Source organism: Camellia sinensis, chromosome 1, assembly GCF_055761805.1.
Source record: "Camellia sinensis isolate YWXY chromosome 1, ASM5576180v1, whole genome shotgun sequence".
Lineage (NCBI taxonomy): Eukaryota > Viridiplantae > Streptophyta > Magnoliopsida > Ericales > Theaceae > Camellia > Camellia sinensis.
The window spans coordinates 45,084,506-45,108,888 of record NC_138961.1 but is presented as its reverse complement, the minus strand read 5'-3'; the positions used below and the strand labels follow the sequence as shown (position 1 = coordinate 45,108,888).

The 24,383-nt window shown below is 41.2% G+C and overlaps 1 protein-coding gene across 1 annotated transcript; it reads right to left on the bottom strand.

Moving 5' to 3' along the window:
* Positions 1–11,428: 11,428 nt before the first annotated feature.
* Positions 11,429–16,503, bottom strand: LOC114283393 (GDSL esterase/lipase WDL1-like). The gene is made up of 5 exons (XM_082877217.1): positions 16,453–16,503; positions 13,835–13,912; positions 13,351–13,427; positions 13,121–13,270; positions 11,429–12,004 (listed from the first exon to the last, which is right to left on the bottom strand). The coding sequence occupies exons 1-5, from the start codon at positions 16,501–16,503 to the stop codon at positions 11,791–11,793; spliced, it is 570 nt and encodes a 189-aa protein (XP_082733343.1). The 3' UTR covers positions 11,429–11,790.
* Between the last annotated feature and the right edge of the window lie 7,880 nt (positions 16,504–24,383).

Here is a 24,383-nt window from a genome sequence, read left to right as displayed (position 1 = left end):
AGGGAGGACTGAGGCTGCCCCTGTCGCAAGTGGTGGTAGATGTCCTGAATCATTTGGAGGTAGCGCCGGGCCAACTAGTGCCCAATGCGTGGAAGATCTTACTGGCCTGTGCAAGCGCGTGACCGAAGGCGAACGAAGGGGCGACCATGACAGTAGACGAATTCTTTGCATGTTATAAGGCGTCAGGGCAGCAAGAGACTTGGGTCACTCTGCAGGCAGCAGCAGGGAAAGGGCTGGTGGCGGGGCTGCCATCGTCGATCAAGGGGTGGAGACCACGGTGGTTCTATGTGTCTGCCAGTGGAAGGGTTGGAGTGCGCACCATTTGGAAAGTGCCCACCAAGTTTGTGGAGTCAAAGCTGGGGACAGCAGCAGAGGAGAGGGTGAAAAGGGTAAAGGAATGGAGGGAGAAGGAAAGCGTCAGATGAAACGAGCTCGTTCAGCCTTTGGCTTTGTTTGAGGCGGGGTTGGGTCCACAGCCGAGCGGTGGGGACCTCGACCGAGCGGAGTTGGAGGCTAGAAGGAAGGCTCAAGAGGCGGAGGATCAGACCATCCTTGCCAAAGCTCAAAAATTCAAAGAATCTCAGGAAGATCGACCGCCAAGGCCGGTTGCAAGGGAGCGGATCCGTCCTCGGCCCAAACCCTTGGAGGAAAAAAACTTAGGTGAATTTGTACCACGACTACCCCCAACAGATCCTTTGAAGGAGAGGTCTTTGAAGGAGATGGAGGTGTTGGGCGTAGTGAAGAAGAAGAGGAGAGTGAGGAGGAGTGAAGAAGAAGAGCTTGCCCAGAAGAGGAAGAGGGAAGTAAGGGCAGAAGAGACCAGTATGGCGAAGGGGCCAGAGGAGGGGAAGTGAAGTAGACCCCAGGAAGAGTAATTTCCCCAGAAGTGGTGGACATTGCCTCAGAGGGTATGGAAGTTGTTCCAGTAGTGGCGGCCATCGCTGCGGGGGTCGCGAGGGTCGCCCCTAAAGTGCAAGTAGAAGGTGGGGTGACTGGCCCTGAGCCAAGGGGGGAAGAACAGCCCCAGGGGGCTCCTGCACCCCAAGGAGAGGGAGTCAGTCTGACTACTGTGATCTACCATGCTCGTGCGGTGGCTGGGCGGTTGGAAGGAGAAGAAGGCCCAGCCAGGACAGGGGTAGACCGCCTTGTGGGGATCGTAGAAGAGGCAGCCTTGCGCTCAGCATCCAGATTCAATGAGGCTGAACTGCTGAGGGGGTTATGCTCCGCTCAAATAGAGGTAACCACCTTAGCAGGGGCTCTGCTGAGGAAGGTTGGGGCTGCAAAGCTCCAGGCAGATGGGGCCAAGGCTCAACTTTCAAGGTTGAAGAAGGAAAGCGCAAACTGGGATAGTGCCCACGCTGAGTTGCAAACGGTCAAGGTAGAGCTGGAGAACACACGCCGCCAGGTTGTGTCGCTTGAGTTCTAACTGGTTGGCGAGCAGAAGAGGTCGGATGAGGCCGAAAAAGCCTGCGCGGTCGCGATCGAACGGCATGAAGAGGCGATGAGCAGTAATGAAGAGCTGGTCAGGCAGAAGGATGAGGCAAACGTAAAAATTAGCGATCTGCAGAAGGAGCTGGAGGGCGAGCGTGCAAAGGCATTGGAAGAGAGGGAGAGCCTTCAGAAAGAGTTGGAGGCAGAGAAAGCCAAGGCAACTGCTGAAAGGGCGTCCCTGAAGGAGGAGTGGGAGGAAGAGAGGGCTAAGGCAGCCTCTGAAACGGCGACCCTGCAGAAGGAGCTGGACGAAGAGAAGGCGAAGGCAGCCTCTGAAAGGGCGGCTTACCCCGATTTGTATGTGGCAGCAGTGGATCAATTCAAGGGGTCTGCTGAGTTTCAGATGGCAGTGGATGCCACGGTCGCCAGCAGCTTGGCGAGGGAGGAGTCTGGGGGGGGCGGGCCCATCGAGGACGACCGTTGGGAGCAGTACTGAAGCGGAAGTGATTGAGAGCTTCCAGCAGTCAGACTTCTATAAACACGAAATGGCTGAGTTTTGGGACAGTGGCTGGAAAATGTTCAAACGTAGGGCTGAAGAATTGTTCCCAGACTTAGACCTCAGTAGTGTAACAATTGGTGAAGATGATGTGGCCCAGACCCCCCTGGATGAGGGTATTGAAGAAGAAGACCGTGTCTCCAGTGAGGAGGAATGAGTGAAGTGAAGAAAGTTTGTACTTAAGAGAGTTTTTTTTTTTTTTTTGAATGACTGTAATGAACTCATGTACAAATTTCTGAATAAATAAAATTACAATTATGTTTTCGTTTGATTGTCTATGCTTGTACAGCTGAAATGAATGAGGTGTATAACTCATTGTGAAGTGAAAAGTGAAGTTAAACTTGTAATAAGAACTAAATGTAAGAACTCCTCAGTGTAGAGTGAAGTTGAAGTTGAAATAAAAACTCAATGCAGAGTGAAGTTAAAAACTCCTCAATGCAGAGTAAAATTGAACTTGTAATAAAGACTCAATGCAGAGTAAAGTTAAGAACTCCTCAATGTAGAGTGAAATTTAAAATGTAATAAAATTATAAGTTTGTGTTTGCCACACTGCTGAAGTAGATTAGTGGTTTATTGGAGTGAGGCTTGGCTTGTAAGGGAACAGGCTGACTTGTAAGAGTTTGATTGAGAAGAAAATAACCTGACTTGTAAAGAAAACATGTAAGAACGTCTTTGGAATTTGACTAAGCAAAGAGTGGTGTAAAGACTTGGACCTGTAATTGTGACTAAGTGTGTCTACTAATTCCACAAGTATGAAGTTTGCATAGATGGCTTTGACCGAGCCCTGCACGCGTGCTTAGTTGGGGCTAAGCTATGATGCACTGACGTCGTAAGGAACTCAGTCTGAACCTGAAATTGTGGCGCTCGGTCCGGCTGAGACTTGTTATGCTTAGGCTGGCTGAGGCTTGGTCTGGCCGAGTGCTTCATGCTCAGTTTGGCTGAGGCTTTATGATGCTCAGTCTGGCTGAGGCTTTTTGATGCTCAGTCTGGCTGAGGCTTTTTAGTGCTCAGTCTGGCTGAGGCTTTATGATGCTCAGTCTGGCTGAGGCTTTTTGATGCTCAGTCTGGCTGAGGCTTTATGATGCTCAGTCTGGCTAAGGCTTTTCATGAGTGCTACAATCAAAATGTCATTGAGACACCATACAGATAACTGAGATATATAATTGATGGCAGGGGAAGTGTAACCCAGTTAATTAAAAAGTTACACTACGTAAGGAGATATCAAGAATGCGTAAATTTACCGGAAAGAAAATACAATAACTGAGCGATACAAAAGTAGGAGCCTATTGAAAGTAACGTTTCAGGTGTTCGGCGTTCCATGGATGGGGGAGGTCTCGACCTTCCATGTCCTGAAGTCGGTAGGTGCCCGGACGTGGTATGGCTTTCACAACGTAAGGTCCTTTCCATTTGGCTGCCAGTTTACCCTCAGTCGGATTTTTGGTGGCAAGAGTTGCTTCTTTCAAGACAAGGTCCCCTACAGCGAACTCCCTTGGTCGGACTCTCCGGTTGTAGTGTGTTCTCATTTTCTGTTGGTATGAGGCCAATTTGACCGCGGTGGTCTCTCTGAGTTCTTCGATTAGGTCCAGGTCTGCCCGACGGAGCTCTTCGGTTTGTACTGGATCCAGATGTAAAACCCTGGGAGTAAGCAGACCGACTTTTACTAGAATAACCGCTTCAGCGCCACATGTTAAGCGGAAAGGGGTTTCCCCAGTGGGAGTCCGAGCTGTAGTTCGGTAAGCCCAGAGTACATTCGGTAGTTCCTCAACCCAAAGTCCCTTAGCAGCTTCGAGCTTAGTTTTGATGATCTTCAGGAGAGAACGGTTGGTGACCTCGACTTGGCCATTGGCCTGGGGATGACCGGGGGAAGAGAAACATGGTTGAATCTGGAGGCCGGCATAGAACTTCCTGTACTTGGCGTTGTCAAATTGTTTGCCGTTATCGGAGACGATGGCCTAAGGGATGCCAAATCTGCAAACGATCGACTGCCAGATGAACTTGGTTGTATTCCGCTTGGTAATGGTGGCAAGGGGTTCTGCCTCTACCCACTTGGTGAAGTAATCAATGGCGACGATCGCGAACTTGGTCTGACCTCGACCGGTGGGAAGTGGACCGACCAAGTCGATCCCTCATTTGGCGAACGGATAAGGGCTGTAAAGTGTGATCAACTCTGTAGGAGGAGCATGGGGGATGTTGGCAAAACGTTGACACTTATCACATTTGAGCACGAAATCAGTAGTATTTTGATTGAGAGTTGGTCAGAAATAACCAGTACGGAGTATTTTGTGGGCCAGAGACCTACCGCCCGAATGATTACCACAAATTCCCTCATGGATTTCCCGCATTACATAGGTTGCTTGAGCCGAATTGAGGCATCGCAGGTATTGGCGTGAAAAACCATGTTTGTATAAGACGCCACTGACCAGGATGTAATTGGACGGCCGGGCCTTGACTTTGGCGGCCTGCTGTTAGTCATCTGGGAGTTCCCTCGTTGTCAAAAATAGGAAGATGTCGGAGGCCCAAGGGATGGGTTCGTTTTGGAGGAACTGCACTTCTTGTAAGTCAGGTGAGATGGCCGGGTGGGCTAGGTATTCGAGGCGGACACCGTGGCTGAGGTCGGACTGGTCTGTAGAGGCCAATTGAGCCATCTCGTCTGCCTTGGAGTTTTCTGTCCGAGGTATGTGCTTGATGTAGAAGGTATTGAAGAGGCGAACAAGGGGGAGGGCCATATCCCTGTAAGCCCGCATTGTGTCCTCCTTGGCGTAGAATTCCCCTTTAATCTGGCCGACGATGAGCTAGGAGTCGTTGAACACCCGGATGTGGTTGACTCCAATGTCCTTGGCGAGGCGGAGTCCTGCTATCAATGCCTCATATTCGGTCTCATTGTTACTGGCATTAAACAAGAAACGGAGAGCACATTTGAAATAGTCGCCCTCAGGGGCGGTGAGAATGAGGCCAGCCCTACTACCTTCCCTGCGGGATGATCCGTCCGTGTTGAGAGTCCATGAATGCGGGTCTTCTGGCTCGATAGAGGTTGGTGGGGGTAGGGGCGGGGGCGCAGCGGTTGGGGTAGGATTAGTGAATTCCAGTATGAAATCCGCGATAGCCTGTCCCTTAATTGCTATTCGAAGCCGGTAGGAGATGTCAAATTGGCAGAGTTCCACTGACCGCTGCATGAGTCTGCCGGAAAGTTCTGGTTGTTGCATGACCTTCTTCAATGGTTGGTCGGTGAGAACCACTATGGAATGGGCCTGGAAGTAAGGACGAAGCCGTCTGGAGGCGGTGACCAAGGCCAAGGATAATTTTTCTAACAGCAGGTAATTCTGCTCTACTCCCCTGAGAACCCGACTGATGTAGTACACCGGTCGTTGGACAGAGTCGTCTTCCCTGATAAGAGCTGCACTGACTGCGGTACTGGAGACGGCTAAATAGAGGAAGAGGGGCTCGCCCGTAATTACTTGTGAAAGGAGGGGGGGATTTGCCATGAACTACTTTAACTGCTGAAAAGCTTCTTCAGATTCAATTGTCCATTCAAAAGTTTGCCGAAGAACTTTGAAGAATGGTAGGCACTTATCTGTTGCGCAGGAAATGAAGCGGTTGAGGGCCGCAACTCGGCCAGTGAGCCTTTGAACCTCCTTAACCGTTCTGGGTGACTGCATCTTAATCAAGGCCTTGATCTTTTCAGGGTTAGCTTCAATGCCCCGCTGACTGACCATAAAACCCAAAAACTTCCCAGATCCTACGCCGAAGGCGCACTTCTCTGGGTTGAGCTTCATTTGGTACTTGCGTAGGGTGGCGAAGGTCTCTCGCAAGTCGAACAGATGATCAATAGAGAGTTTGCTCTTGACTAGCATGTCGTCGACATAGACTTCCATATTCCGACCTATCTGATGATGGAAAACGACATTGACCAACCGTTGGTAGGTAGCCCCAGCATTCTTCAGTCCGAATGGCATCACGCGGTAGTGGTAGGTACCTCAGTTGGTAATGAAGGATGTATGTTCTCGATCAGACGGGTGCATCAGGATTTGGTTGTACCCAGAGAAAGCATCCATGAAGCTGAGCATTTGATGACCGGTTGTGGCGTCGACCAGCAGATCTATACGAGGGAGAGGATAGCTGTCTTTGGGACAAGCGCTGCTTCTGGCGGTAAGGTCGGAAATGGGGTTTGATGCTGAGGCGGTGAGTTATGAAAGAGGGGTCAATGCCCGGCATGTCTGAATGGGCCCATGCAAATACATCATTGTGCTCGATCAGAAGGGCAGTAAGGTCGGCCTTAGCTTGGGGAGATAGTTGGCTGCCGATCTTGGCAGTCTTCATAGGGTTGGTGGGATCGATGGGAACCTCAACGAGCTCCTCAACTGGCTCTCCTCTAACCAGCTTGTCCTCATCTCGGACGTCAAGTCCTTCAATGATCATGGCCTCCTTCAGCTTGACTTCCTTGAGTGAGGCGATATAACATTCCCTGGCTACAGTCTGCTCTTCCCTTATTGTCCCGACGCCCAGGTTGGTAGGGAACTTTATGGCGAGATGGTAGGTTGAAGTGATAGCTTGGAAAGCGTTGAGGGCGGTGCGGCCAAGGATGATGTTGTAGGCAGAGGGACAGTTGACCACAAGGAAAGTGACCAACTTGGTAGTCTGCCGCGGGTATTCGCCAATGGTGAGGAGGAGATCGATGGAGCCGATGGAGGTCACCCGGTCGCTAGTGAAATCGACCAAAGGGGTTTGGAGGGGAGACAGGCTTTCCTCCCCAATCTTGAGCTGGCGGAAGCAGTTGAGGAATATGACGTCTGAAGAACTGCCGTTGTCGATAAGAACCCATCTGACCTTATAGTTGGAGAGGAGGGCAGAAATGACGAGAGGGTCATCATGAGGATAACGGATGCCTGTACAGTCGGTGTCCGTGACGGTGATGGGCTCTGTCCACTGCTTGGGCTGTTTGGAGGGTCGGTTTACCGTGGTAACTGCTCTGTCCGAGCCTTGCCTTATCTTCTTGAGCTCTACCCTCTGAGCGGAGCGGGATGGTCCGCCACAAGCAAGGCCACCTGAAATGACTCGGATTTCACCAACTAGCGGAGGGGGATTACCTGGCGGCCGAGGCTGTTGTGGGGGGCGATCATGGCCTTGGTTAGGTTGGGCTGGTTGCCGGGGTGGGGTACGCCGGCGGTTGTTTCTGAGGGGCTCGGTTCTTTGCCTCTGCTGTGGGCGGGTGTCTGGGAACCGGCTAAGACGCCCTTGACGAATGAGGGTCTCGACCTGATCCTTGAGGTTGATGCAGTCATCAGTGTTATGGCCATGGTCCTGGTAGAAACAACAATATTTGGACTAGTCTTTCCGATTGTAAGGGGTCTGTGAGGGTAGGGGCCATTTGAGGGGGTAGTCTCGTTGGATCTGGTGGAGGACTTGTTCCATGGGAGAATTAAGGGGCGTGTACCGCTCAAACCGACCGAGTAGTCGGGCTGGTGCCGACCGGTCAGCTCGAGGAGGTCGGTCGGTATAGTGGGGTGTTTGGCTGTTATACTGGTTATTTCTAGGTTCTGAGTTTTTTCTCTTTCCTCTAGGGGTCGGGTTTTTAGATATTGGATCCTGCCGAGCGGCTAGTGAATCTTCGGCATTCATGTATTTCTGGTCTTTGGAGAGTAGGGCTGTCATGGAGGTCGGGGGGTTTTTGGAGAGGGAGAAGAAGAAATCGGACGATTGTAGCCCGGCCATGAAAGCCGTGAGGATGACCTTGTCATCGTTTTTCGCTACTTGCAGGGCTTCAGTGTTGAAGCGGGTAACGAAACTGCGCAGCGACTCCCCCTCGATCTGACGGATGTTGAGGAGTTGGGTCGCAGGACGGCGTTGGCGCTGGGCTCCAATGAAATAGCTAAGGAAGGAGTCGTTGAGATGTTGGAAAGTGAAGACAGAGTCTGCTGGTAACTGGCTGAACCACAGTCGAGCTGACTGTTTCAGTGTCACGGGGAAAGCCCGATACATGATCTCGTCAGGAAAGGCATGGAGGATCATGAGGGTACGGTAGGTCTCCAGATGGTCGACTGGGTCTGTCGTACCGTCAAAAGAGTCAATGGTGGGCATGTTGAACTTGGCGGGTAGAGGTTTGTCCCGGATGGAGGCAACAAATGGTGAGCTTGCTGTGGTAGAGGGTTTATGCTGAATGTTCTGCATGACCCCTTGGAGCTGGAGCTTCATTGCTCGGAGTTCAGCGTCCCAGAGGGGAATGTGGTCACCATGGTCAGTCAATGGGGGCTGGACGCAGCTGGCTTCCCTTTCAGGGGCTGGTGCCACGACCGAAGGGTGTGGGGGTGGAGGTGGTAGATTTATGTGCAGGGGAGGAGGTTGCAAACCTTCCAAGTTGGGTGGATAGGGTTGCGAAACAGCATGGCTCGAGGCTCTTTCTTGGTTGGGTGGAATATTTGGAGGTGGTAGAGGAGGCATCGGAAGGTTTCTTTGGAGTAAAGCATTTATCAGGGCTTGGTTTTGTTCGGCCATGCGGTTAATATTGTTGGTAAGCTCAATGATATACTGTGGTGGGTTGTTTGGATTGGGAGGGTCGGTTTGATGGTCGGCAGCATTATGGTGAGAAGCCATGGATCTAGTCGTGACCATACACTTGGATGGGTAGGAGGAAAAGGTTGTTAGGACAGGGTCTCCGGCGACAATGAGCACAACTGGCGTCCGGATAAGAACCACTTCCCACAGACGGCGCCAACTGATGTTACACTTTGTCCCAGTGAATGGATCGGATTGGTCCAAGCTCCTCAAGCCCAGGTCCAAATGATCTAGCCCACCGGATAACCTGCAAACAAGTTCAACGGGGAACGGGGTAGTCCCCCAGTGAACCCTCCGACGAGCAAGTCAGGAAGAGAAGTAGAGTGTAGAGGGAGAAATTAGTGATAGAAAAACTTAACCTTCTTCTTGTCTTCAACGTTTGCTTATATCCTTTGGTAATCATTTCGCTGTCTCTTCCAACCTGCCCTCCTCGCCGAAAGTCTATGTTGTAGCTTACCTTGTTCAGGGTAAGGGGGTCCTGTTCTGACGGAGAGGTGTTGTCGTAATAAATGCTGTGATGGGCTGCATTAATGGTGATGTGCAGTGGCAATAACTTTGCAGATCTTTGTCTGCTGATGTGGCTCGTCCTTCACCTGCTGTGTGTCTGAATGTCATTGGTTCTTTATGCCATGTTGGACTCCAGCTGTCCTAGACCTCACTAGCTAGGTTATGCATTGGGCTCCAAGTGATGGGCTTGGATTGTTCATAGTGATTCGTGGCCTTTATGGGCTTATACACGTCAATAACTAATAATTCATGTTATTGAAAAATAGTCAATCCTAATTTGCTAATTTTATATATTGCAGGAGTTGTGTCGAAAATTCTCATCCTTACCCCCAATTAATTTTAGTTCTTATAGCATTGGTAAGCTAAAAATAAAGATTCAATTCATCTAATTAAAGTTCAACTATTTTATATATATATATATATATAAAGAAAATATCCTTTTGTAGAATTTTATGTTAAATTTTAATGCAATAGAAATAAATATTTATCCTTTTTGTTTTATCCAAACAATTTTTTTTTTTTTTAAGTAATAATATATGAAGGGTCCAATTTAAAAAATTCGCCTTACGCCCTGATAACTCAGGCCAGCCCTGCGTATAGCTTGGATTGAACATTGACATCTTAGGAGGAAGTTTGCATCCTCTATAAGTGCTCTGTAGGGTGAGTTCCTTTCAGATCCATCTCAAATAAGTTCCATGGCTGTCTGAGAATCTATCTCAATCTCAATGTTGGAAATTCCTTCTTGCATGATGATGGTCAAACCTCTGTAGATGTTCCAAAGCTCTGCTTCTAGGTTTGTGCAGTTGCCCAAGTATCCATGGTAGCCCCACACTCATGTGCCCACTTCATCTCTGAGCAATCCTCCATAACCTGATTGCCCTGGATCTCCTTTTGAGCTTTCATCAATGTGAAATTTAAGTTTACCTATTGGATCTATAAAGTTTGGATTCAGGATAGTTTGAAAGGCTTCCTGAGTTTCCATTGAGTGTTGTTGACTTGATCCTTGCTTTCCAGGTTTGTTTTGATCCACACACACCTGCAAAGGTACAGTGTTGCTGCTTTGCGACTAGCCAAAGCTCTTGAGGTTCAGCCATATTACCTTGGCTTTGGGACAGCTTTTAAGAAGATGATGCATATCTTCTCTGGTGGTTTGGCATCTGGGGCATGTATCAGACTCAGATAGAGTCCTAATTAGTCTCATATGGTTAGTTGCCTTTCATGCATGACTAGCCAAAGAAAGCTTTTGAGTTTTTGGGGAACTTTTATTTTCCATAACCACTGCCACTGCCAGTCTACTGCATCCCCTCGTACATGTCCAAACATTATTGGATGGTTAAATATTATTATTTTTTTGACATTCAATCACATTTCTCCTATATTTTAGTAAGATTTTTAATAAGATTATTAGTATGAGTAGAATTATTCATAAAATAACCAGATGTGTTTTAGGAAACGTTAATAATTGTTCAGAACTTTCAAAATTATTTTCACATAAAAATGAAAAAGCATTTCCAAAATTTTCAATTCTTTTTTTCTTTCTAAACACACGAAAATAAAAAGTTTACAGTAGAAACACAACAGACAAACTATAAGCCAACAATCTTTTTCATCATAAAAACAATCAATTAAGAAAATAGCAAAGGAGAATAATGTATCTGGTGATATAAAAAATAAAAATAAAAATAAAAAACTAGCATTGCTCATAAAACAATACAAAGAACTTTCAATATATTATTATTCAAAACCCCCATAAATTATTTGTTCCATGACTTGTATACCCATTGATGGGGTTTCCAAACAATAAATAAATAAATTTTAACCTTAATGAAAAAGTTAATATCAATAATGTTCATATTTCACTTTGAATCACCTATACTTCTTGCCTTTAACTTCTAACAAGAGAGTGAGAGACTAAAAGCGCAGTGAAAATTCATTATCCAGAAGTTATTGATGAAATTTTAATTTCAAGAATCCAACTCTTATTTTAGCCCTACTTTACACTTGAGTTAATTTTTATCCTACTTTAGAAATAATTTGCTCCACTCATAGCAGCTGATCTAACAGTTACTGCATCGAAGATGAGATTATTAAGATGGTACTTTGCATTTTTGTTATGCTTAAGTAGGTTCACCCATCCTAAAACTCACAATTCAACTATGATAAAATTATTGTCAAGTAAAAACAAGAAAATATTGACCGAGTTGTAAAGCCATTATAGTATCAAGGATGACTCTGCCTACCACTACAAGAAAAAAGAGTTTTCCTGGCATTTTTTAAATCCCGGTAAAAGTTACAAAAGCTCTAGCAAAACTACAAATAATTCACGATTGTTGCCCACAAGACCTCATTTTGTACTTTTGCATACTCCAAGCATATATTGGAAACAATACCAAATCATATATATATATATATATATGCTCAAGGGAAGTAGTACACACTTCCAAACTATTCAGACTGCCCCCTTCATAATAAGACTCAGAGGAGAACATGAATGCAAGAAAACAGATAATTCAACCAGATGATTCAACTACAAGAGCTACAATATAATTTTTGCACCTACACCAGGATGATTAACTTGGTTTATTGTCATAATATAACATGAATATTAACTTATGAGATACCAAAGTCACACTTCACTGATGCATAACTTGCTTTGCGCACATACTGTTCATTGAACAATTCAAACTTCTGTTGAACAGGTGTCTGCCCAAGAAATGGGGCGTGCAAACAAGAAATTTCTCTGCAACCTAGTCCCATTGTATTTCCCTGTAAAAGGTCCAGTCTGATGGATTTATAGTCGTTTTTCCATCATTAGCAGCTAGGTAGTACGGCGAATCCTCGCCAAATTCGGTGGGCATGGACTTCCAGTGTAGACATGGCTCCCATTCTGATTCCTTGAGCACCTTGAGTATCTCGGCAACCACTACCTTGCTCCCCTCTGCAGATAAATGAACCCCGTCCCTGGATAGAAAGTTAAATGGATAACCAAAAACAAAGATGTATCTTATATTAAACTTCATTCATTTGGCACCTTTAACAAGTCCATAGTTTATGAATTGCATTATGGCAGTTTCATGGTTGTAGTTGATAGAACGGAGAACCTATTAGACTGCAAATTTGTTAGAGAACAGTAAGCAAATATGCAGTCTAATAGCCTCATAGTGATCTCTATGAGCCTATTAGACTTGTGTAGACAACACCACATTTGAGAAGTTGGGTAAAAGTAAAAATCACATAACTGAAACTTCAAACCGGAGGTTTTAAAATACACAAATAAGTAATAAAAATAGCCGCAACCAAAGCTAAAGCACTAAACAATAATGGGAAAAAATGCATCTACTTGGATTTTTGAAATGTGAAAAACATAAAATCCTAAAACCATATATATATATATATATATATATTTTTGTGTAAGTGAAAATACCATCGCCGCGTGATGAGAAATACCATCACCACATGAAGTCCATCGGCAACGGAACTAGACATTGTTTATGCAGGAGGCCTGAGGAATAACCCAAGGTTTTGAAGGCATTGCTTCTTTCAGCACAGTTGGTGCATTATTTTGGATGTATTTATCTAGTATATGTGTAAGTCCCGCATCAGCAATTTTTTCAGAAAAATTTTCAATATCGACCATGAAATGGAACATAGCATGGGTAAAAATCAACTTCCATCTAATCTGTTACAGATGAAAGAAGCTCAGAGGCAGGTCTTAGTAAATTTATTGCTAGATCTCAGCCTTTGTGTGCTGTCCATGTTACATACATGTAGATTGCCTATACAGGTGTAGTTCTTAATCCTGATCTTCTAAATTTTCAATTTGAGCCATTCAAATAATTTCACTTTCCCTTAGATCTCTAGTGTGATAAGAACTATGAAAAGTTGCAGTACATTTTCTTTTAGCTTTTAGACTTTTTTGACTGAGCACCACTCTGTGTTTGCCCTTGCCATCTGTGATGCATAGATTGAGTGCTTATAAACCTCAATAACCAGTTTATATTGCCTCATTCCTCGCAATAGGCATGGTCAATTTGATGATCTTAACAATATAAGAAAAAGAAAATGCGCTTCACTTACGTAAAGCAAGCAGTCGACCAATCATCTCGTCGCTGGATTGCAGTCCAAAGATCAACAACCTTCACACCCATCTCCCGGCACAACTCTAGACAAGCTTCTGAATAAGTTCGGCATAATTCATTTGTTCGCACTAGCTCACTAAAAATTTTACTGTTTCCGAAGGTAAAACTAAATTAGAAGATAATCCTTAAATGAGAACCAAGAAACAAGATAGATATGCATTTAAGCACCTTGTGTTTTCTTGAACTTTGGCCTCGTTGACAGGTGGACAACTAAGGAAAATTACACGCGTTGTGTCTGAAAGGCTCTGACATTAAGATATATGGTTAGATTGTACATCGAAAATTATCCTCAATTAGAAAAAGGACCTGCCAAAATAGTTTTAAGGGTGGTGCACCCCGTCCATTCAGGCTCTGTCTGGGAACAACTAAAAAAATCATTTTTTTCTAAACGTTCTTGTCTTAATAATAATAAGGCCATTAAATTTATTCCGTCATAATGTATCGGAACTAATTAAGGCTCAATTCCAACATGGTAAACCCATTTCAGGGACTATTATTTGTGAGCCTGTGATATTTTCTAGTAGCAGAAAAAAAAGTAACCAACACCAATGTCGTGCACCCCATATGTGGCTCTTTGAAAGTAAGGTTGCAAAAATGTTTCCAATGCAGATTTTATTGACATAGAAAAAAAAAAGAAAAAAAAAAGTGATACCTTCAGAAAAATTTTATCAAGAACCTGAATAGCAGGTCTTGAGTTCCAACCATAGTATCCTCGCAACAATTTGTCTGCCTATATCATAAGAAAAGATAATATCACATAAGAATGAAAATTAGATATAGCATCATAATCCAACATACATGATGGCATATAATGCATTTATGTTTCATGGGTGCATCATACGGAGCATTTCACATGTGACAAATAGGATCATTAAATTTACATGAATTGGACTCCTATAATATAAGAAATTTTCTATATTAATTATTAAGTCGATGTTTTCAATCTATTTGATTTTTAAAACAGATTTAACAAATAAGAAAGTCGTGTTATGACCCCATGTTTAGGAAGTCCAAATTTAAAAGGATACTTAAATTGAAGATACTTTACAATCGCCCCACATATTAGTAACACAGCTCATAAGTTCTCTATAATTTTCTATCAGCATGCAAGCAATCAACCATTTAAGAATTTAAATGCCAATCTAAAGAGACTTGGAAGAAACTAAGACTTGATAGAAAATTTTATAGGTATAAGCATTCTGATAAAATATCAAATTAACTTTTTTTAGTGCTATATAGCCCGGACCAAATAGACATACCCGCAGTTGGCAATAATTATTTACACAAAGGCTCCATTTGTTTTGACATAAAATATTTTACATTCAAAAATATTTTTCATATAAGTTGATTTTGCAAACCAAAAAAAAAAAACCTTTTCATTTTGCAGTGTTTGGTAGACACTTGAAACAAAAAAAAATTATTGAATGCTTTGGGTGTAGAGACCAAAGAAAAGCCACCTTTTCACCTTTAATTGAACTTGGAATAACTTCGCAAAATTGAAAATATGTCTTTGAGAATTGCAATTAAAACGAATTCAAATTTCTCATTACTAAGTGTGCGCAGACCAAAATTCAGCTCTAACTTCCAAATCAAGAACCCCATTTGAGTCTTGTCGTCTCCCAAAACTCTCCTGTGCCTAGGTGGTCATGCGTGCCAAGTTTCATGAGAATTTGATGCTGTTTGGTGATTTTGGCACATCAACAGCTCAAATTCAAAGTTTCTTAATTTTCTGTTAAGTTCAAACCAAAACCAGTGACAAGAAGGCATTGACAACTATAGGTGATTATTCAAGGGATTGAACATAGGAAATGCCAGAAATGCCTAAAAGTACAATTTGACAAAGGGTAAATTTCACTTTGGACTCCTACACTTTACATGTTATATGTTATTTACTAATGACAATAATAGTTTCCATGTCTTTATTTTATTTTCTTTCTTGGATCCCACATTGGAATCTAAAGGAATCTCTACACTTTCACTTGGAGGCAAGGTTCTGAAAAGCGGCTGCGGTCGCCGTAACAGTGGCGGTGGCGCGGTTGCGGGGTGTAAAGGCCGTAGCGTAACGGTTGCGGTTACCGGAACTGTGAATTTTTTAATTTTTCGCACAATTTGCAAAAAACTTACCGATACGCATATTTTTTTTTATAATCATATTTATTGGGTTTTAAAATAAATTTTGATAAATTTTTTTATAATTTTTAAGTATAATCCAATATATTTCATATTTTTAAATCACTAGAAAATGAATTTTTTTACATTTTATTTCAATAATTAATGACTTTATATGTCATAAATCCATATTACACTTGTGGCAAAAATTTCTTTTATTAGACTTAGATGTATAAAATTATTTTTAATTATTATACTTGTGGAAGCATATGTACATTTTAACTCAAATAGTTTTAAAAAAGTATACATCCTTAATGGAAGAACTTGACAAAATACATAACATCATAGCATAAATCACAAATAACAGAGAGTGCATTTTACATAATGTTACTACTAAAATTAGATAATGTCACCACCAAAATGAGTGACGTGGTGCATCTTGGGATTCAGATTGTTGAGCTTGATTGTTGCTGCTACCTTCACCCCACCAAAATGAGTGACGTGGTGCATCTTGGGAATCAGAATGTTGAGCTTGATTGCTGCTACCTTCACCCCATCCAGTAGGAAATATATAAGTGAATGTGCTCATCATGTCATCACTTTTTGTTTCGTGCATTTGGGAGAGAAAATAGATACCTTGGCTGAAAAGGATCAACATACTCGTCTTGGGCTTGTTGATAATTTGGCAAACCGTATCCTAGAGGACCATTTTTGTAACAACCCTCACTTTGCCTTAGTCATACTCACATGCATTTATATGATTTTGTCTTGTTAAGTTGCATTCATAAGATCCTATTTTGTTTTATTTAAGTGTTGTTGCATGCTTTGTTCCTTGTTTGGTGTGTGTTCAGCCTAGGTCACACCTTTGAGCCTTTTACACCTAGGACCATCTTGGAACCACTTTGGTTGGCCTCCACCTTCACCCTGGCATATTGGCCGAGATGTCATCATCTAGGCTGAGGTGTGCATCACCTAGGCCGAGATATGTATCATCTAGGTCGAGATGTTATCATCTAGGCGTCCTAGATCTTTGATCCTTGCACCTAGGGATCTTGTTCCGGGACTGGAATGACCTAGACCGAGGTGTGGCACATCTAAGCCGAGGTGTGGCACAGCTAGGCCAAGTGTTATCCTTCCTAGCCGAGATCATTGAGGCCTTACTTGCCGAAGCCTATGTCTTGATCCAAGGTCATTACCTGTCGGAGTGCCCATGTCACCTTACTTGTTATACACACTTTGTTATGCACTTGTCTTGTCAGTCAGCCACCTTTTTTAGAAGAGCCAACCAGCCATTGCCATGTGTCCCAGTAGAGGGTTAAGTCTGTTAGCAGTAGAGAAACCTACATCATTTTGTTATATCTTGTCCTAGGAAGAGAGAGAATTCTAGGGGGAGAAGAAGAAGAGTTCTTAGAGTGAGAATAGATTTCCAACCTTGATCTTCACACCTTGAGCCGTTAGATCCGTGTTTTGAGGTTAGATTCTTGGTCTACTCTTGTTATTCTTTATGTTGATCTGATCACATTGCATGGTCTAGTATGATTCATGAGCCATGCATTGATTTAAAGTTTGTTTAGAAAGAGAAAATGATATTCATGTGTTCTTGAAGGAAAACCATGTTTTGATCCGAAAGTTTATAACAAGTTCCATGTTTTTGTGTTTGTTTTCATAAGATCTTCAAGTATGGGTATCCAGGTCCATGTTTTCGAACTCATCTCATGAAATCTCAGAATTTGAATAAAGAAGTTATGATTTTAGCATTCATGTCTTTTATGTTCTTCATGTTCATGTTCTTCATGTGCTTCAAGGAAGGAAATCTAGATTTCCAGACTTCACATTTCCCTAGGTGTAGTCACCGAGACCACTCTTGCTTAGATCTCACACATAGGTCAAGCATCGTATCTCACCTTGGCCTACCTTGCATGATCACTTGCACCATTAGTCTATCTTGCATGAGCACCTTGGCAGTCAGCCGTTCGCCGAAGCCTTGGTGACCACACCTTGGCCAAGAGGTGTGTGACCTCGGCAAAGACCTGGTTGGTACCCAGCATGTTTTCCCCGAGATGAAAAAAATAGTATTTTAACTTCCAGCACGTTTTACTTTGTGTTGACTTGGTTTTGGAAAGAAATGTCGGGATCATTTGCACTCACGAAAAGCTTGTTTTAAGAATGCATTTCATACCCATCTTTGAGCATCCCCACTTGCCTTCTTGAAGTGCATTCAGTAGACTCTATTATGTGTTTGCAGGACTTGGACCCTTGCTTTAACCCCGACGTCTGAAGAGCTATGTGAGTGGTATTTTTAATAAAGCTATGTTATAAAGTTTTGATAAAGCTTTGCTTCTTTTTGGAAAAGTATTTGATCAAGTATGAATGGTTATCCATAGTTTTGTATCACGTATCATATTTGTTTTGATGACATTCTGGGTAAGTCCTTAGTGCTAGGAGACTATAATGCAACTGCACCCTTGTTTTGAAAGTCCTTAGTGCCAGGGGACTATAATACAACTGCACCCTTGTTTGAGATATCTCCCTTTATTTTGCCACTGACGGTTTTTCGCGTGGGTTTGTTTGTCTGGAATGTCATCGTTTGGTATTATGTAGATGTTATTAACATCCAAGAAGCTTTGAAAGATTTGATAGATGAACTTGGTTCATCCCTTTAATTTGTAAAGTTATGATATGTGTTGTTTTGGAAAAGATTTCGGATATCATTCATTCAAACCTTTATTACTTATACCATTCACTGAGTATCCAAGCTCACCCTCTCCTTATATATATGTAGGTGTCAAGCAAGAGGGCGGTGACGCCTAGATGTGTTTTGCAAGTTGTATTCGGATTCATTTTGCTAGCATCTTGAAGATTATGCTTCTTAGCTTTGTATTTCATGTATCTTGTATATGTCGGCTTGAGAAGCTTTTTGATCAAGATGTAATATGTACTTTATTTTATTTGTATCAAAGTTGTAAGACCATGTTAAGATGTATGTCATTTCATTTAATCTATGCACAGCTCTTATGGACTAATTAGATTGAAATTTATTGTTTCCGCACATGTAAGCCCCATATGTATACTCTGATTGTGTGTGAATCCTTGTAAGTTGGCCTTTGGTAATCTCGGATTACTGGTCATCACGGCACCATTCTACTAGGGGCGGAATGGGGTCATGGCAATTTTGTTGAGGGGGCCAAGGATAATTTTGTTGAGGTGGGTAAGGATAGCTCTAGCTATCACTGTTATAGGATGGGTAAGGGTGATATGGATAACTATGACTACTATCAGATGAATCAAGTTGTTGTTCTTTACTTCTTATTCTTCTTTCATCCCTACGTGTATCACTACCACGAAACCTCCTAGGTAGTTGGGGTAAAGGTGTAACAGGTTCTCCAATATCATAATGTTCCCCAATATCACATAATCCAAATCCTCCAATAAAATCTTCACTTCCTGCACCAAAACTAGTACCATCACTACCATCACCACCATTGTCGCCGCCGCCACCACCACCACCACCGTCAGCGTGAGAAGTGCCTTCACCATCATCGCCTCCTCCATCAGATGGTGTTAAACCACCACTATTATCACTTTGAGTTGGAGTAGGAGTTGAGCTTTGAGAAGCGCGTCGAGCTTGATATCTATGGGTGCCACCACCATTGTTTCCATCGCTGCCATCGCCATTGCTGTCGTCGCCATCACCACCACCATCATCTGAGACCAAATCTAGCCATTCAGAATTATCCACACCATCTAGTAAAGGGTTTTCTCTTTCTTCTATCCATGGACTTATTGGATCATCTTCTTCAAATATGTAATCCAAGTTAATAGGATTAAAACTCCTATCAATCTCCTATTGGCTGCTTCTTTTAACGTGTCTCAATTTTAATCTCATGTTGTAAGTGATGAAGACTAATCTTTGAATTTTCTTATATTTCAATCTATTCATCGTCTTCGTATGGATGGGACTAAAAGTACTCCAATTACGTTCACAGTGAGATGATGTGGTGGTTTGACTTAATACTTTCACAGCTATTTTTTGAAGTTTAGGAGCACAACTGCCATGAATAATCCACTACTCAGCTGCACAAAATTACATTACATTAGATATAAGTCAAAATATGATAGAAAATTACTTAAGTATTTATATATTGTAAATTTATAATTTTGAAAATAAAACCTGGACTTGATTGTTTCCATACGCTTTGTTCTAAAGGAGTGCCAAAAGTTTCATGTTTATCTTGAAACAGTAACAACTACAATTTGGACAATCATTACAAGTAACATTTGCAAAAGTAGATTATTACTATTAAAATTTAAATAATTGGTATGTACTTGATTTGTTACTTTCACTTGAGCATCCATATTAGGCTCCAGTCTGGTAATTACTATTTCAAGTCCATCCATCACTTCTCTTATCATTTCATTGGATGAGGTAACACCATATTGGAATTGAGGATTTAAAAAATATCCTTCAAAAATAAGAAGACAATTAATAATTGTAAATAAATATACATTTTATAATTGAAATCGTAACACTTACCAGCCACATGCAAATCTTGATGCAATTGAAAAGACCATCGAGTATCAATAATTTTCCAATACTCGGTGTAGTAGCAACAATCTCTTTTAATTACCAACTTTGCTCTATCTATAGCTTCATATATGAAATCTATTGTTGGCTTCTTATCCCCATCAACCAATCTCAATACTCTAACTAGGGGCTCATAAACTTTACAAAGCTCTGTTGCTTTTTGCCAAAACTTCTTTCCCAAAATAATTTTTTCACATTGTAAGGCTGCCCAGTCTTTGCCTTCCCCCATCTAGAATTCCTCCACTCATCACTATTAAACATAGCTCTCAATTGTTGTTTATATCTAACAATACTCTCAATGGCGATAAAATTTGTAGCAAATCGAGTGATGGCAAGTCGAATCAATTCTCTATCTCCAGTGAATTTTCTCATTAAATCCAACACCCATTCACTATTATAAATGAAATTGGTGATGGTTTTACCATCTTCAATCACTTTTGCTACACTTTTCTTATTGATTATGTCTTTTAGCATGAGATCGATACAATGTGCTAAACAAGCTGTCCAATTTAAATGTTTCTTTTTTCTCATTAACATTTTACCGGCAGCTTTCAGTGCAGGTTCATTATCAGTTACCACTTGAACAACGTATTGTTCTCGAATTTCAACAAATTTATCTAACAACCCAAAATAATATTCAACAGTCCTACTAATAATATTAGAGGCATCAATTGATTTGTGAAATATAGTACCTCTATTGCAGTACACTAAGAAGTTGATGATGTGTTGCCGAGTTAGACTGCTCCAACCATCACACATGATGGATACACCTCTCTCTGCCCAAATTCCCTTAAATGATCCTATCCATTCTGTCATTTCATCATGCTCCATGCCCAAATATACTTCAGAAACTTCATAAGCACTAGGACCCTTTACTCCTAGCCCTACTTCAGCAGCAACATCAAGCATGGTGTCACCCAAAAGACAGCCTAAGAGGGGGGTGAATTAGGTTTTTACAATTAAAATTAATAATACCCTAATAAAAATTATGACTAGCACAATAGATAAATATAATTAATGAAATAAAAATAATTAAAACATGTGTCTTAACAATTATGTCAGTTAATGATTTTAGCACAGTAAAAATGTGAAATATAGTTATGGCAATTTAAAATAAAATAAAAAGATAAGGAAGAGAGAGACAAACAAATTTATAGTGGTTCGGTTTCAACTCGGCCTACGTCCAATCCTCAAGCTTCACTTGAGATTTTCCACTATCTTCTAGCTTCACAGGGGTGCTAGCAACCTCTTTACAAATGGAGCAATCCTCCACGGATTTTACACAGACTTCACAAGTCCAAACCCTTGCAAATCTTAGGTGATTCACAATCACTCTCAAGATTTCAAAAACACAGTTTGCAACAATTTTACAAGATGAAATGGTATTTTTGCTTTCAAAGAAAGTTTACAATAAATATTTCTCAAAGATAGATATATAAAATGAATATTTGATTTTTCTGTAAATCTCACACAGGAAAGATGAGCTTAAAGCTATAAGGCTCAGTGTATAATTTCTGAGAATAGATGTGAGTGATTATAGATCAAAGAATATTTTTAGGTTTTTGGCAACTTGTTTACATTAGAGGCTTTGGTATATATAATGAAAATTATAGCTGTTTATAGCCATTGTATTCATTTGAATTTATAGCCATTTATAGTCGTTTATAGCCGTTGTAGTCATTTGAATTTATAGCCATTGTACTTCCATCATTACCAATTTGAATATCTTTTACTCCATCATTACAAATTTGAATATCTTCTACTTGAACCTTTTGAACCTTTTAACCTTTTGAACCTTTATAGCCGTTTATAGCCATTGTACTTCCATCATTACTAATTTGAATATCTTCCACTTGAACCTTTTAAACATTTTGGCCTGCTGCTGTGCTAGGCTGTTTGAACCTTTGTTTTGGGCTGTTTGCACTCCTGATTTAATCAAATATTAAATACATTTTAACAACATTTATGATAAAGGTTTAGGTGAGAAATAATGGAACAAAATAAATTTTGATTCTATTTTTCTTTTTCAAATAAATTAAAATATAATCATCAAAATAAATTTTGGATTCTATTTTTCTCTTCAAATAAATTAAAATATAATTGAATAAATCATCAAAATAAATAAGTCTAACCATCTCTTCCTTTTTGATGATGGCACACAATGATGTTTTGATTTGATTTGGAAGTAAGAAAAGCTCCCCCTCAAGTCATGCTCCCTGAATTCATTTCTAAATACATAGGTTAGCACATGTGTAATAAATAAGCTTTAATTGGAGATATGATATGAGACTAAGATATTAAATTATAAATACATAATCATCAGATTAGTTTTCAAATAATACCATAATTTGAAAATAATACCATAATATATAACATCATATAATTTCTCCCCCTGTGACATTATCAAAAGAAAATCATGGGTCAGAATCTGGAGGAGGAGGAGGAGGAGGAAAATGATAGTGATAAATGGCATCAAAAAATAGATAATCAAAACATATATATATATATATATATATATGAATCGCCCGCGTCTCTCTTTTTCGTTGAAAATCGCGTCGAACACGTGGCCTCGCTTTTGCGTCAGCCGACCGACAAAAGCAGCTCTCCTCGATTGCCGCTCGCCTCGGCTATCTCTCCCTCCTTGTCTTCTTCTCTTTAGCCTTCTTCTTAATCACACTCGTCTGCTTCTTCTTCTTCACCTCACTCTCTTCTATCGCTTCTTCTGTCTCTTCTTCACCACTCTCTTCTGTTCTTCTACCAAACCTCAGTCTGTTCTCTTCTATTTCTCTGCAACTCATTGCTTTTACACTTCTCACCTCTAAACCATGGTTTCCTCATCCCGTCCCCTCACTCTATTTCTGGACCTAAATGATCCCATAAGCTTGGCTGGACCGAGTGCCTTTACTCCTACTCTTCCTGTCATTCCTTTTCCTAACCTTCTTATGATGTCGATTGAGCAAATCATGGCAGCTTAATCTAACATAGAAGCCAATCATTTCACACTAACGTCCTATATGGAGACGGTGACGGCAGTTACAAAATTGGCTCACCAATTGCAGAACAGGACGAGTGAGTTCCATCAGGTCAATGCCCAACTCACTCTGCTCCAGCGCATGTACAAGGATGCGCGAGCATAAATAGGCACACTGAAGGCCGAAAATAAAGAGCTTAAATGGAAGACCACCTCCATGGCTCAATTGGGAGCATCGTCGTTCTTGACCTTTGATAGTCAGCGGAAAGTCATCGCTCTCGACGAAAGCATGGGGGCAGGGGCGTCAAGGGTCGCCCAAGGTGATAAAAAGAAAAAGAAAACGATGGAAGAGGCGAGTAAGTAAGATTGACGTATGGTCGGAAAAAAATGAAGGGTTTTTTTTTTAATGTTTATTTTGATCGGCGTGTGGCCGTAAAAAAATGAAGGGTGTTTTGTTTTTTTTTTTATGTAAATATTTGTATTTTGATTTGTTTTTGTTTTTATGTTTAAGTACTGAAAAATAAAATTAAAAAGCAAAAAAAAAAGAAAATTAAGCCCAAACAAAAAATAATAATGACAAAAAAATAAAAATAAAAGAAATTAAGCCAAATTGCAAAATCAAAAAAAAATAAAAATAAATAATACCAGCAGAAATTAAACTTAATGGAATGTTGGTGTTGCTGGAATGGTAATGTAAACAAAATACCATGAGGGTTTAAAAAAATCAATGTAAGCAAAGTTAATTTTACCTCAAGATGCAGAACTCAAAAAAAATTACTCAGTTGAGAATAGCAAACTGTTAAGGATAATAAATGTATGAAGGACTTGAGAGCATTCAACTGATTTAAATGGTTCCATATCAATGTAGCAATACACATATATCATTTTAGCAAAAATTCAAGTTTCACAGTCATAACAAAACTTTTTAAGTAGAAATCGACATTCTAAACTCGCCACGAATAAAATTGAAGCGATCCTCGCTTAGGGATTTTGTGAAAATATCCGTCAATTGTTTGTCGGTGTTTATAAATGCAAGCACAATATCCCCTTTTTGAACATGATCTCTTAAAAAATGATGTCGAATTTCAATATATTTTGTTCGTGAGGTTGAACCAGATTTTTGCTTAAATTGATGGCACTAATATTATCACATTTAATAGGGATATGATCACAATGCAAATCAAAATCCTCCAATTGTTGTTTCATCCAAAGTATTTAGGCACAACAACTTTCGGAAGCTATATATTCAGCTTCGGCCGTTGATAAAGCAACAAAATTTTGCTTTTTGCTAAACCAAGATACTAATGAGTTACCAAGAAAGTGACAAGTGTCACTGGTACTTTTTCTATCAAGTTTGCATCCAGCAAAGTCGGCATCCGAGTAACTAATTAAATCAAATGCAACACCTCTAGGATAAAACAATCCCAAATTTTGAGTGCCAACAAGATATCTAAAAATTCTTTTAACAGCACTTAGATGTGATTCCTTAGGATTTGATTGATATCTAGCACACATACAAACACTAAACATAATATC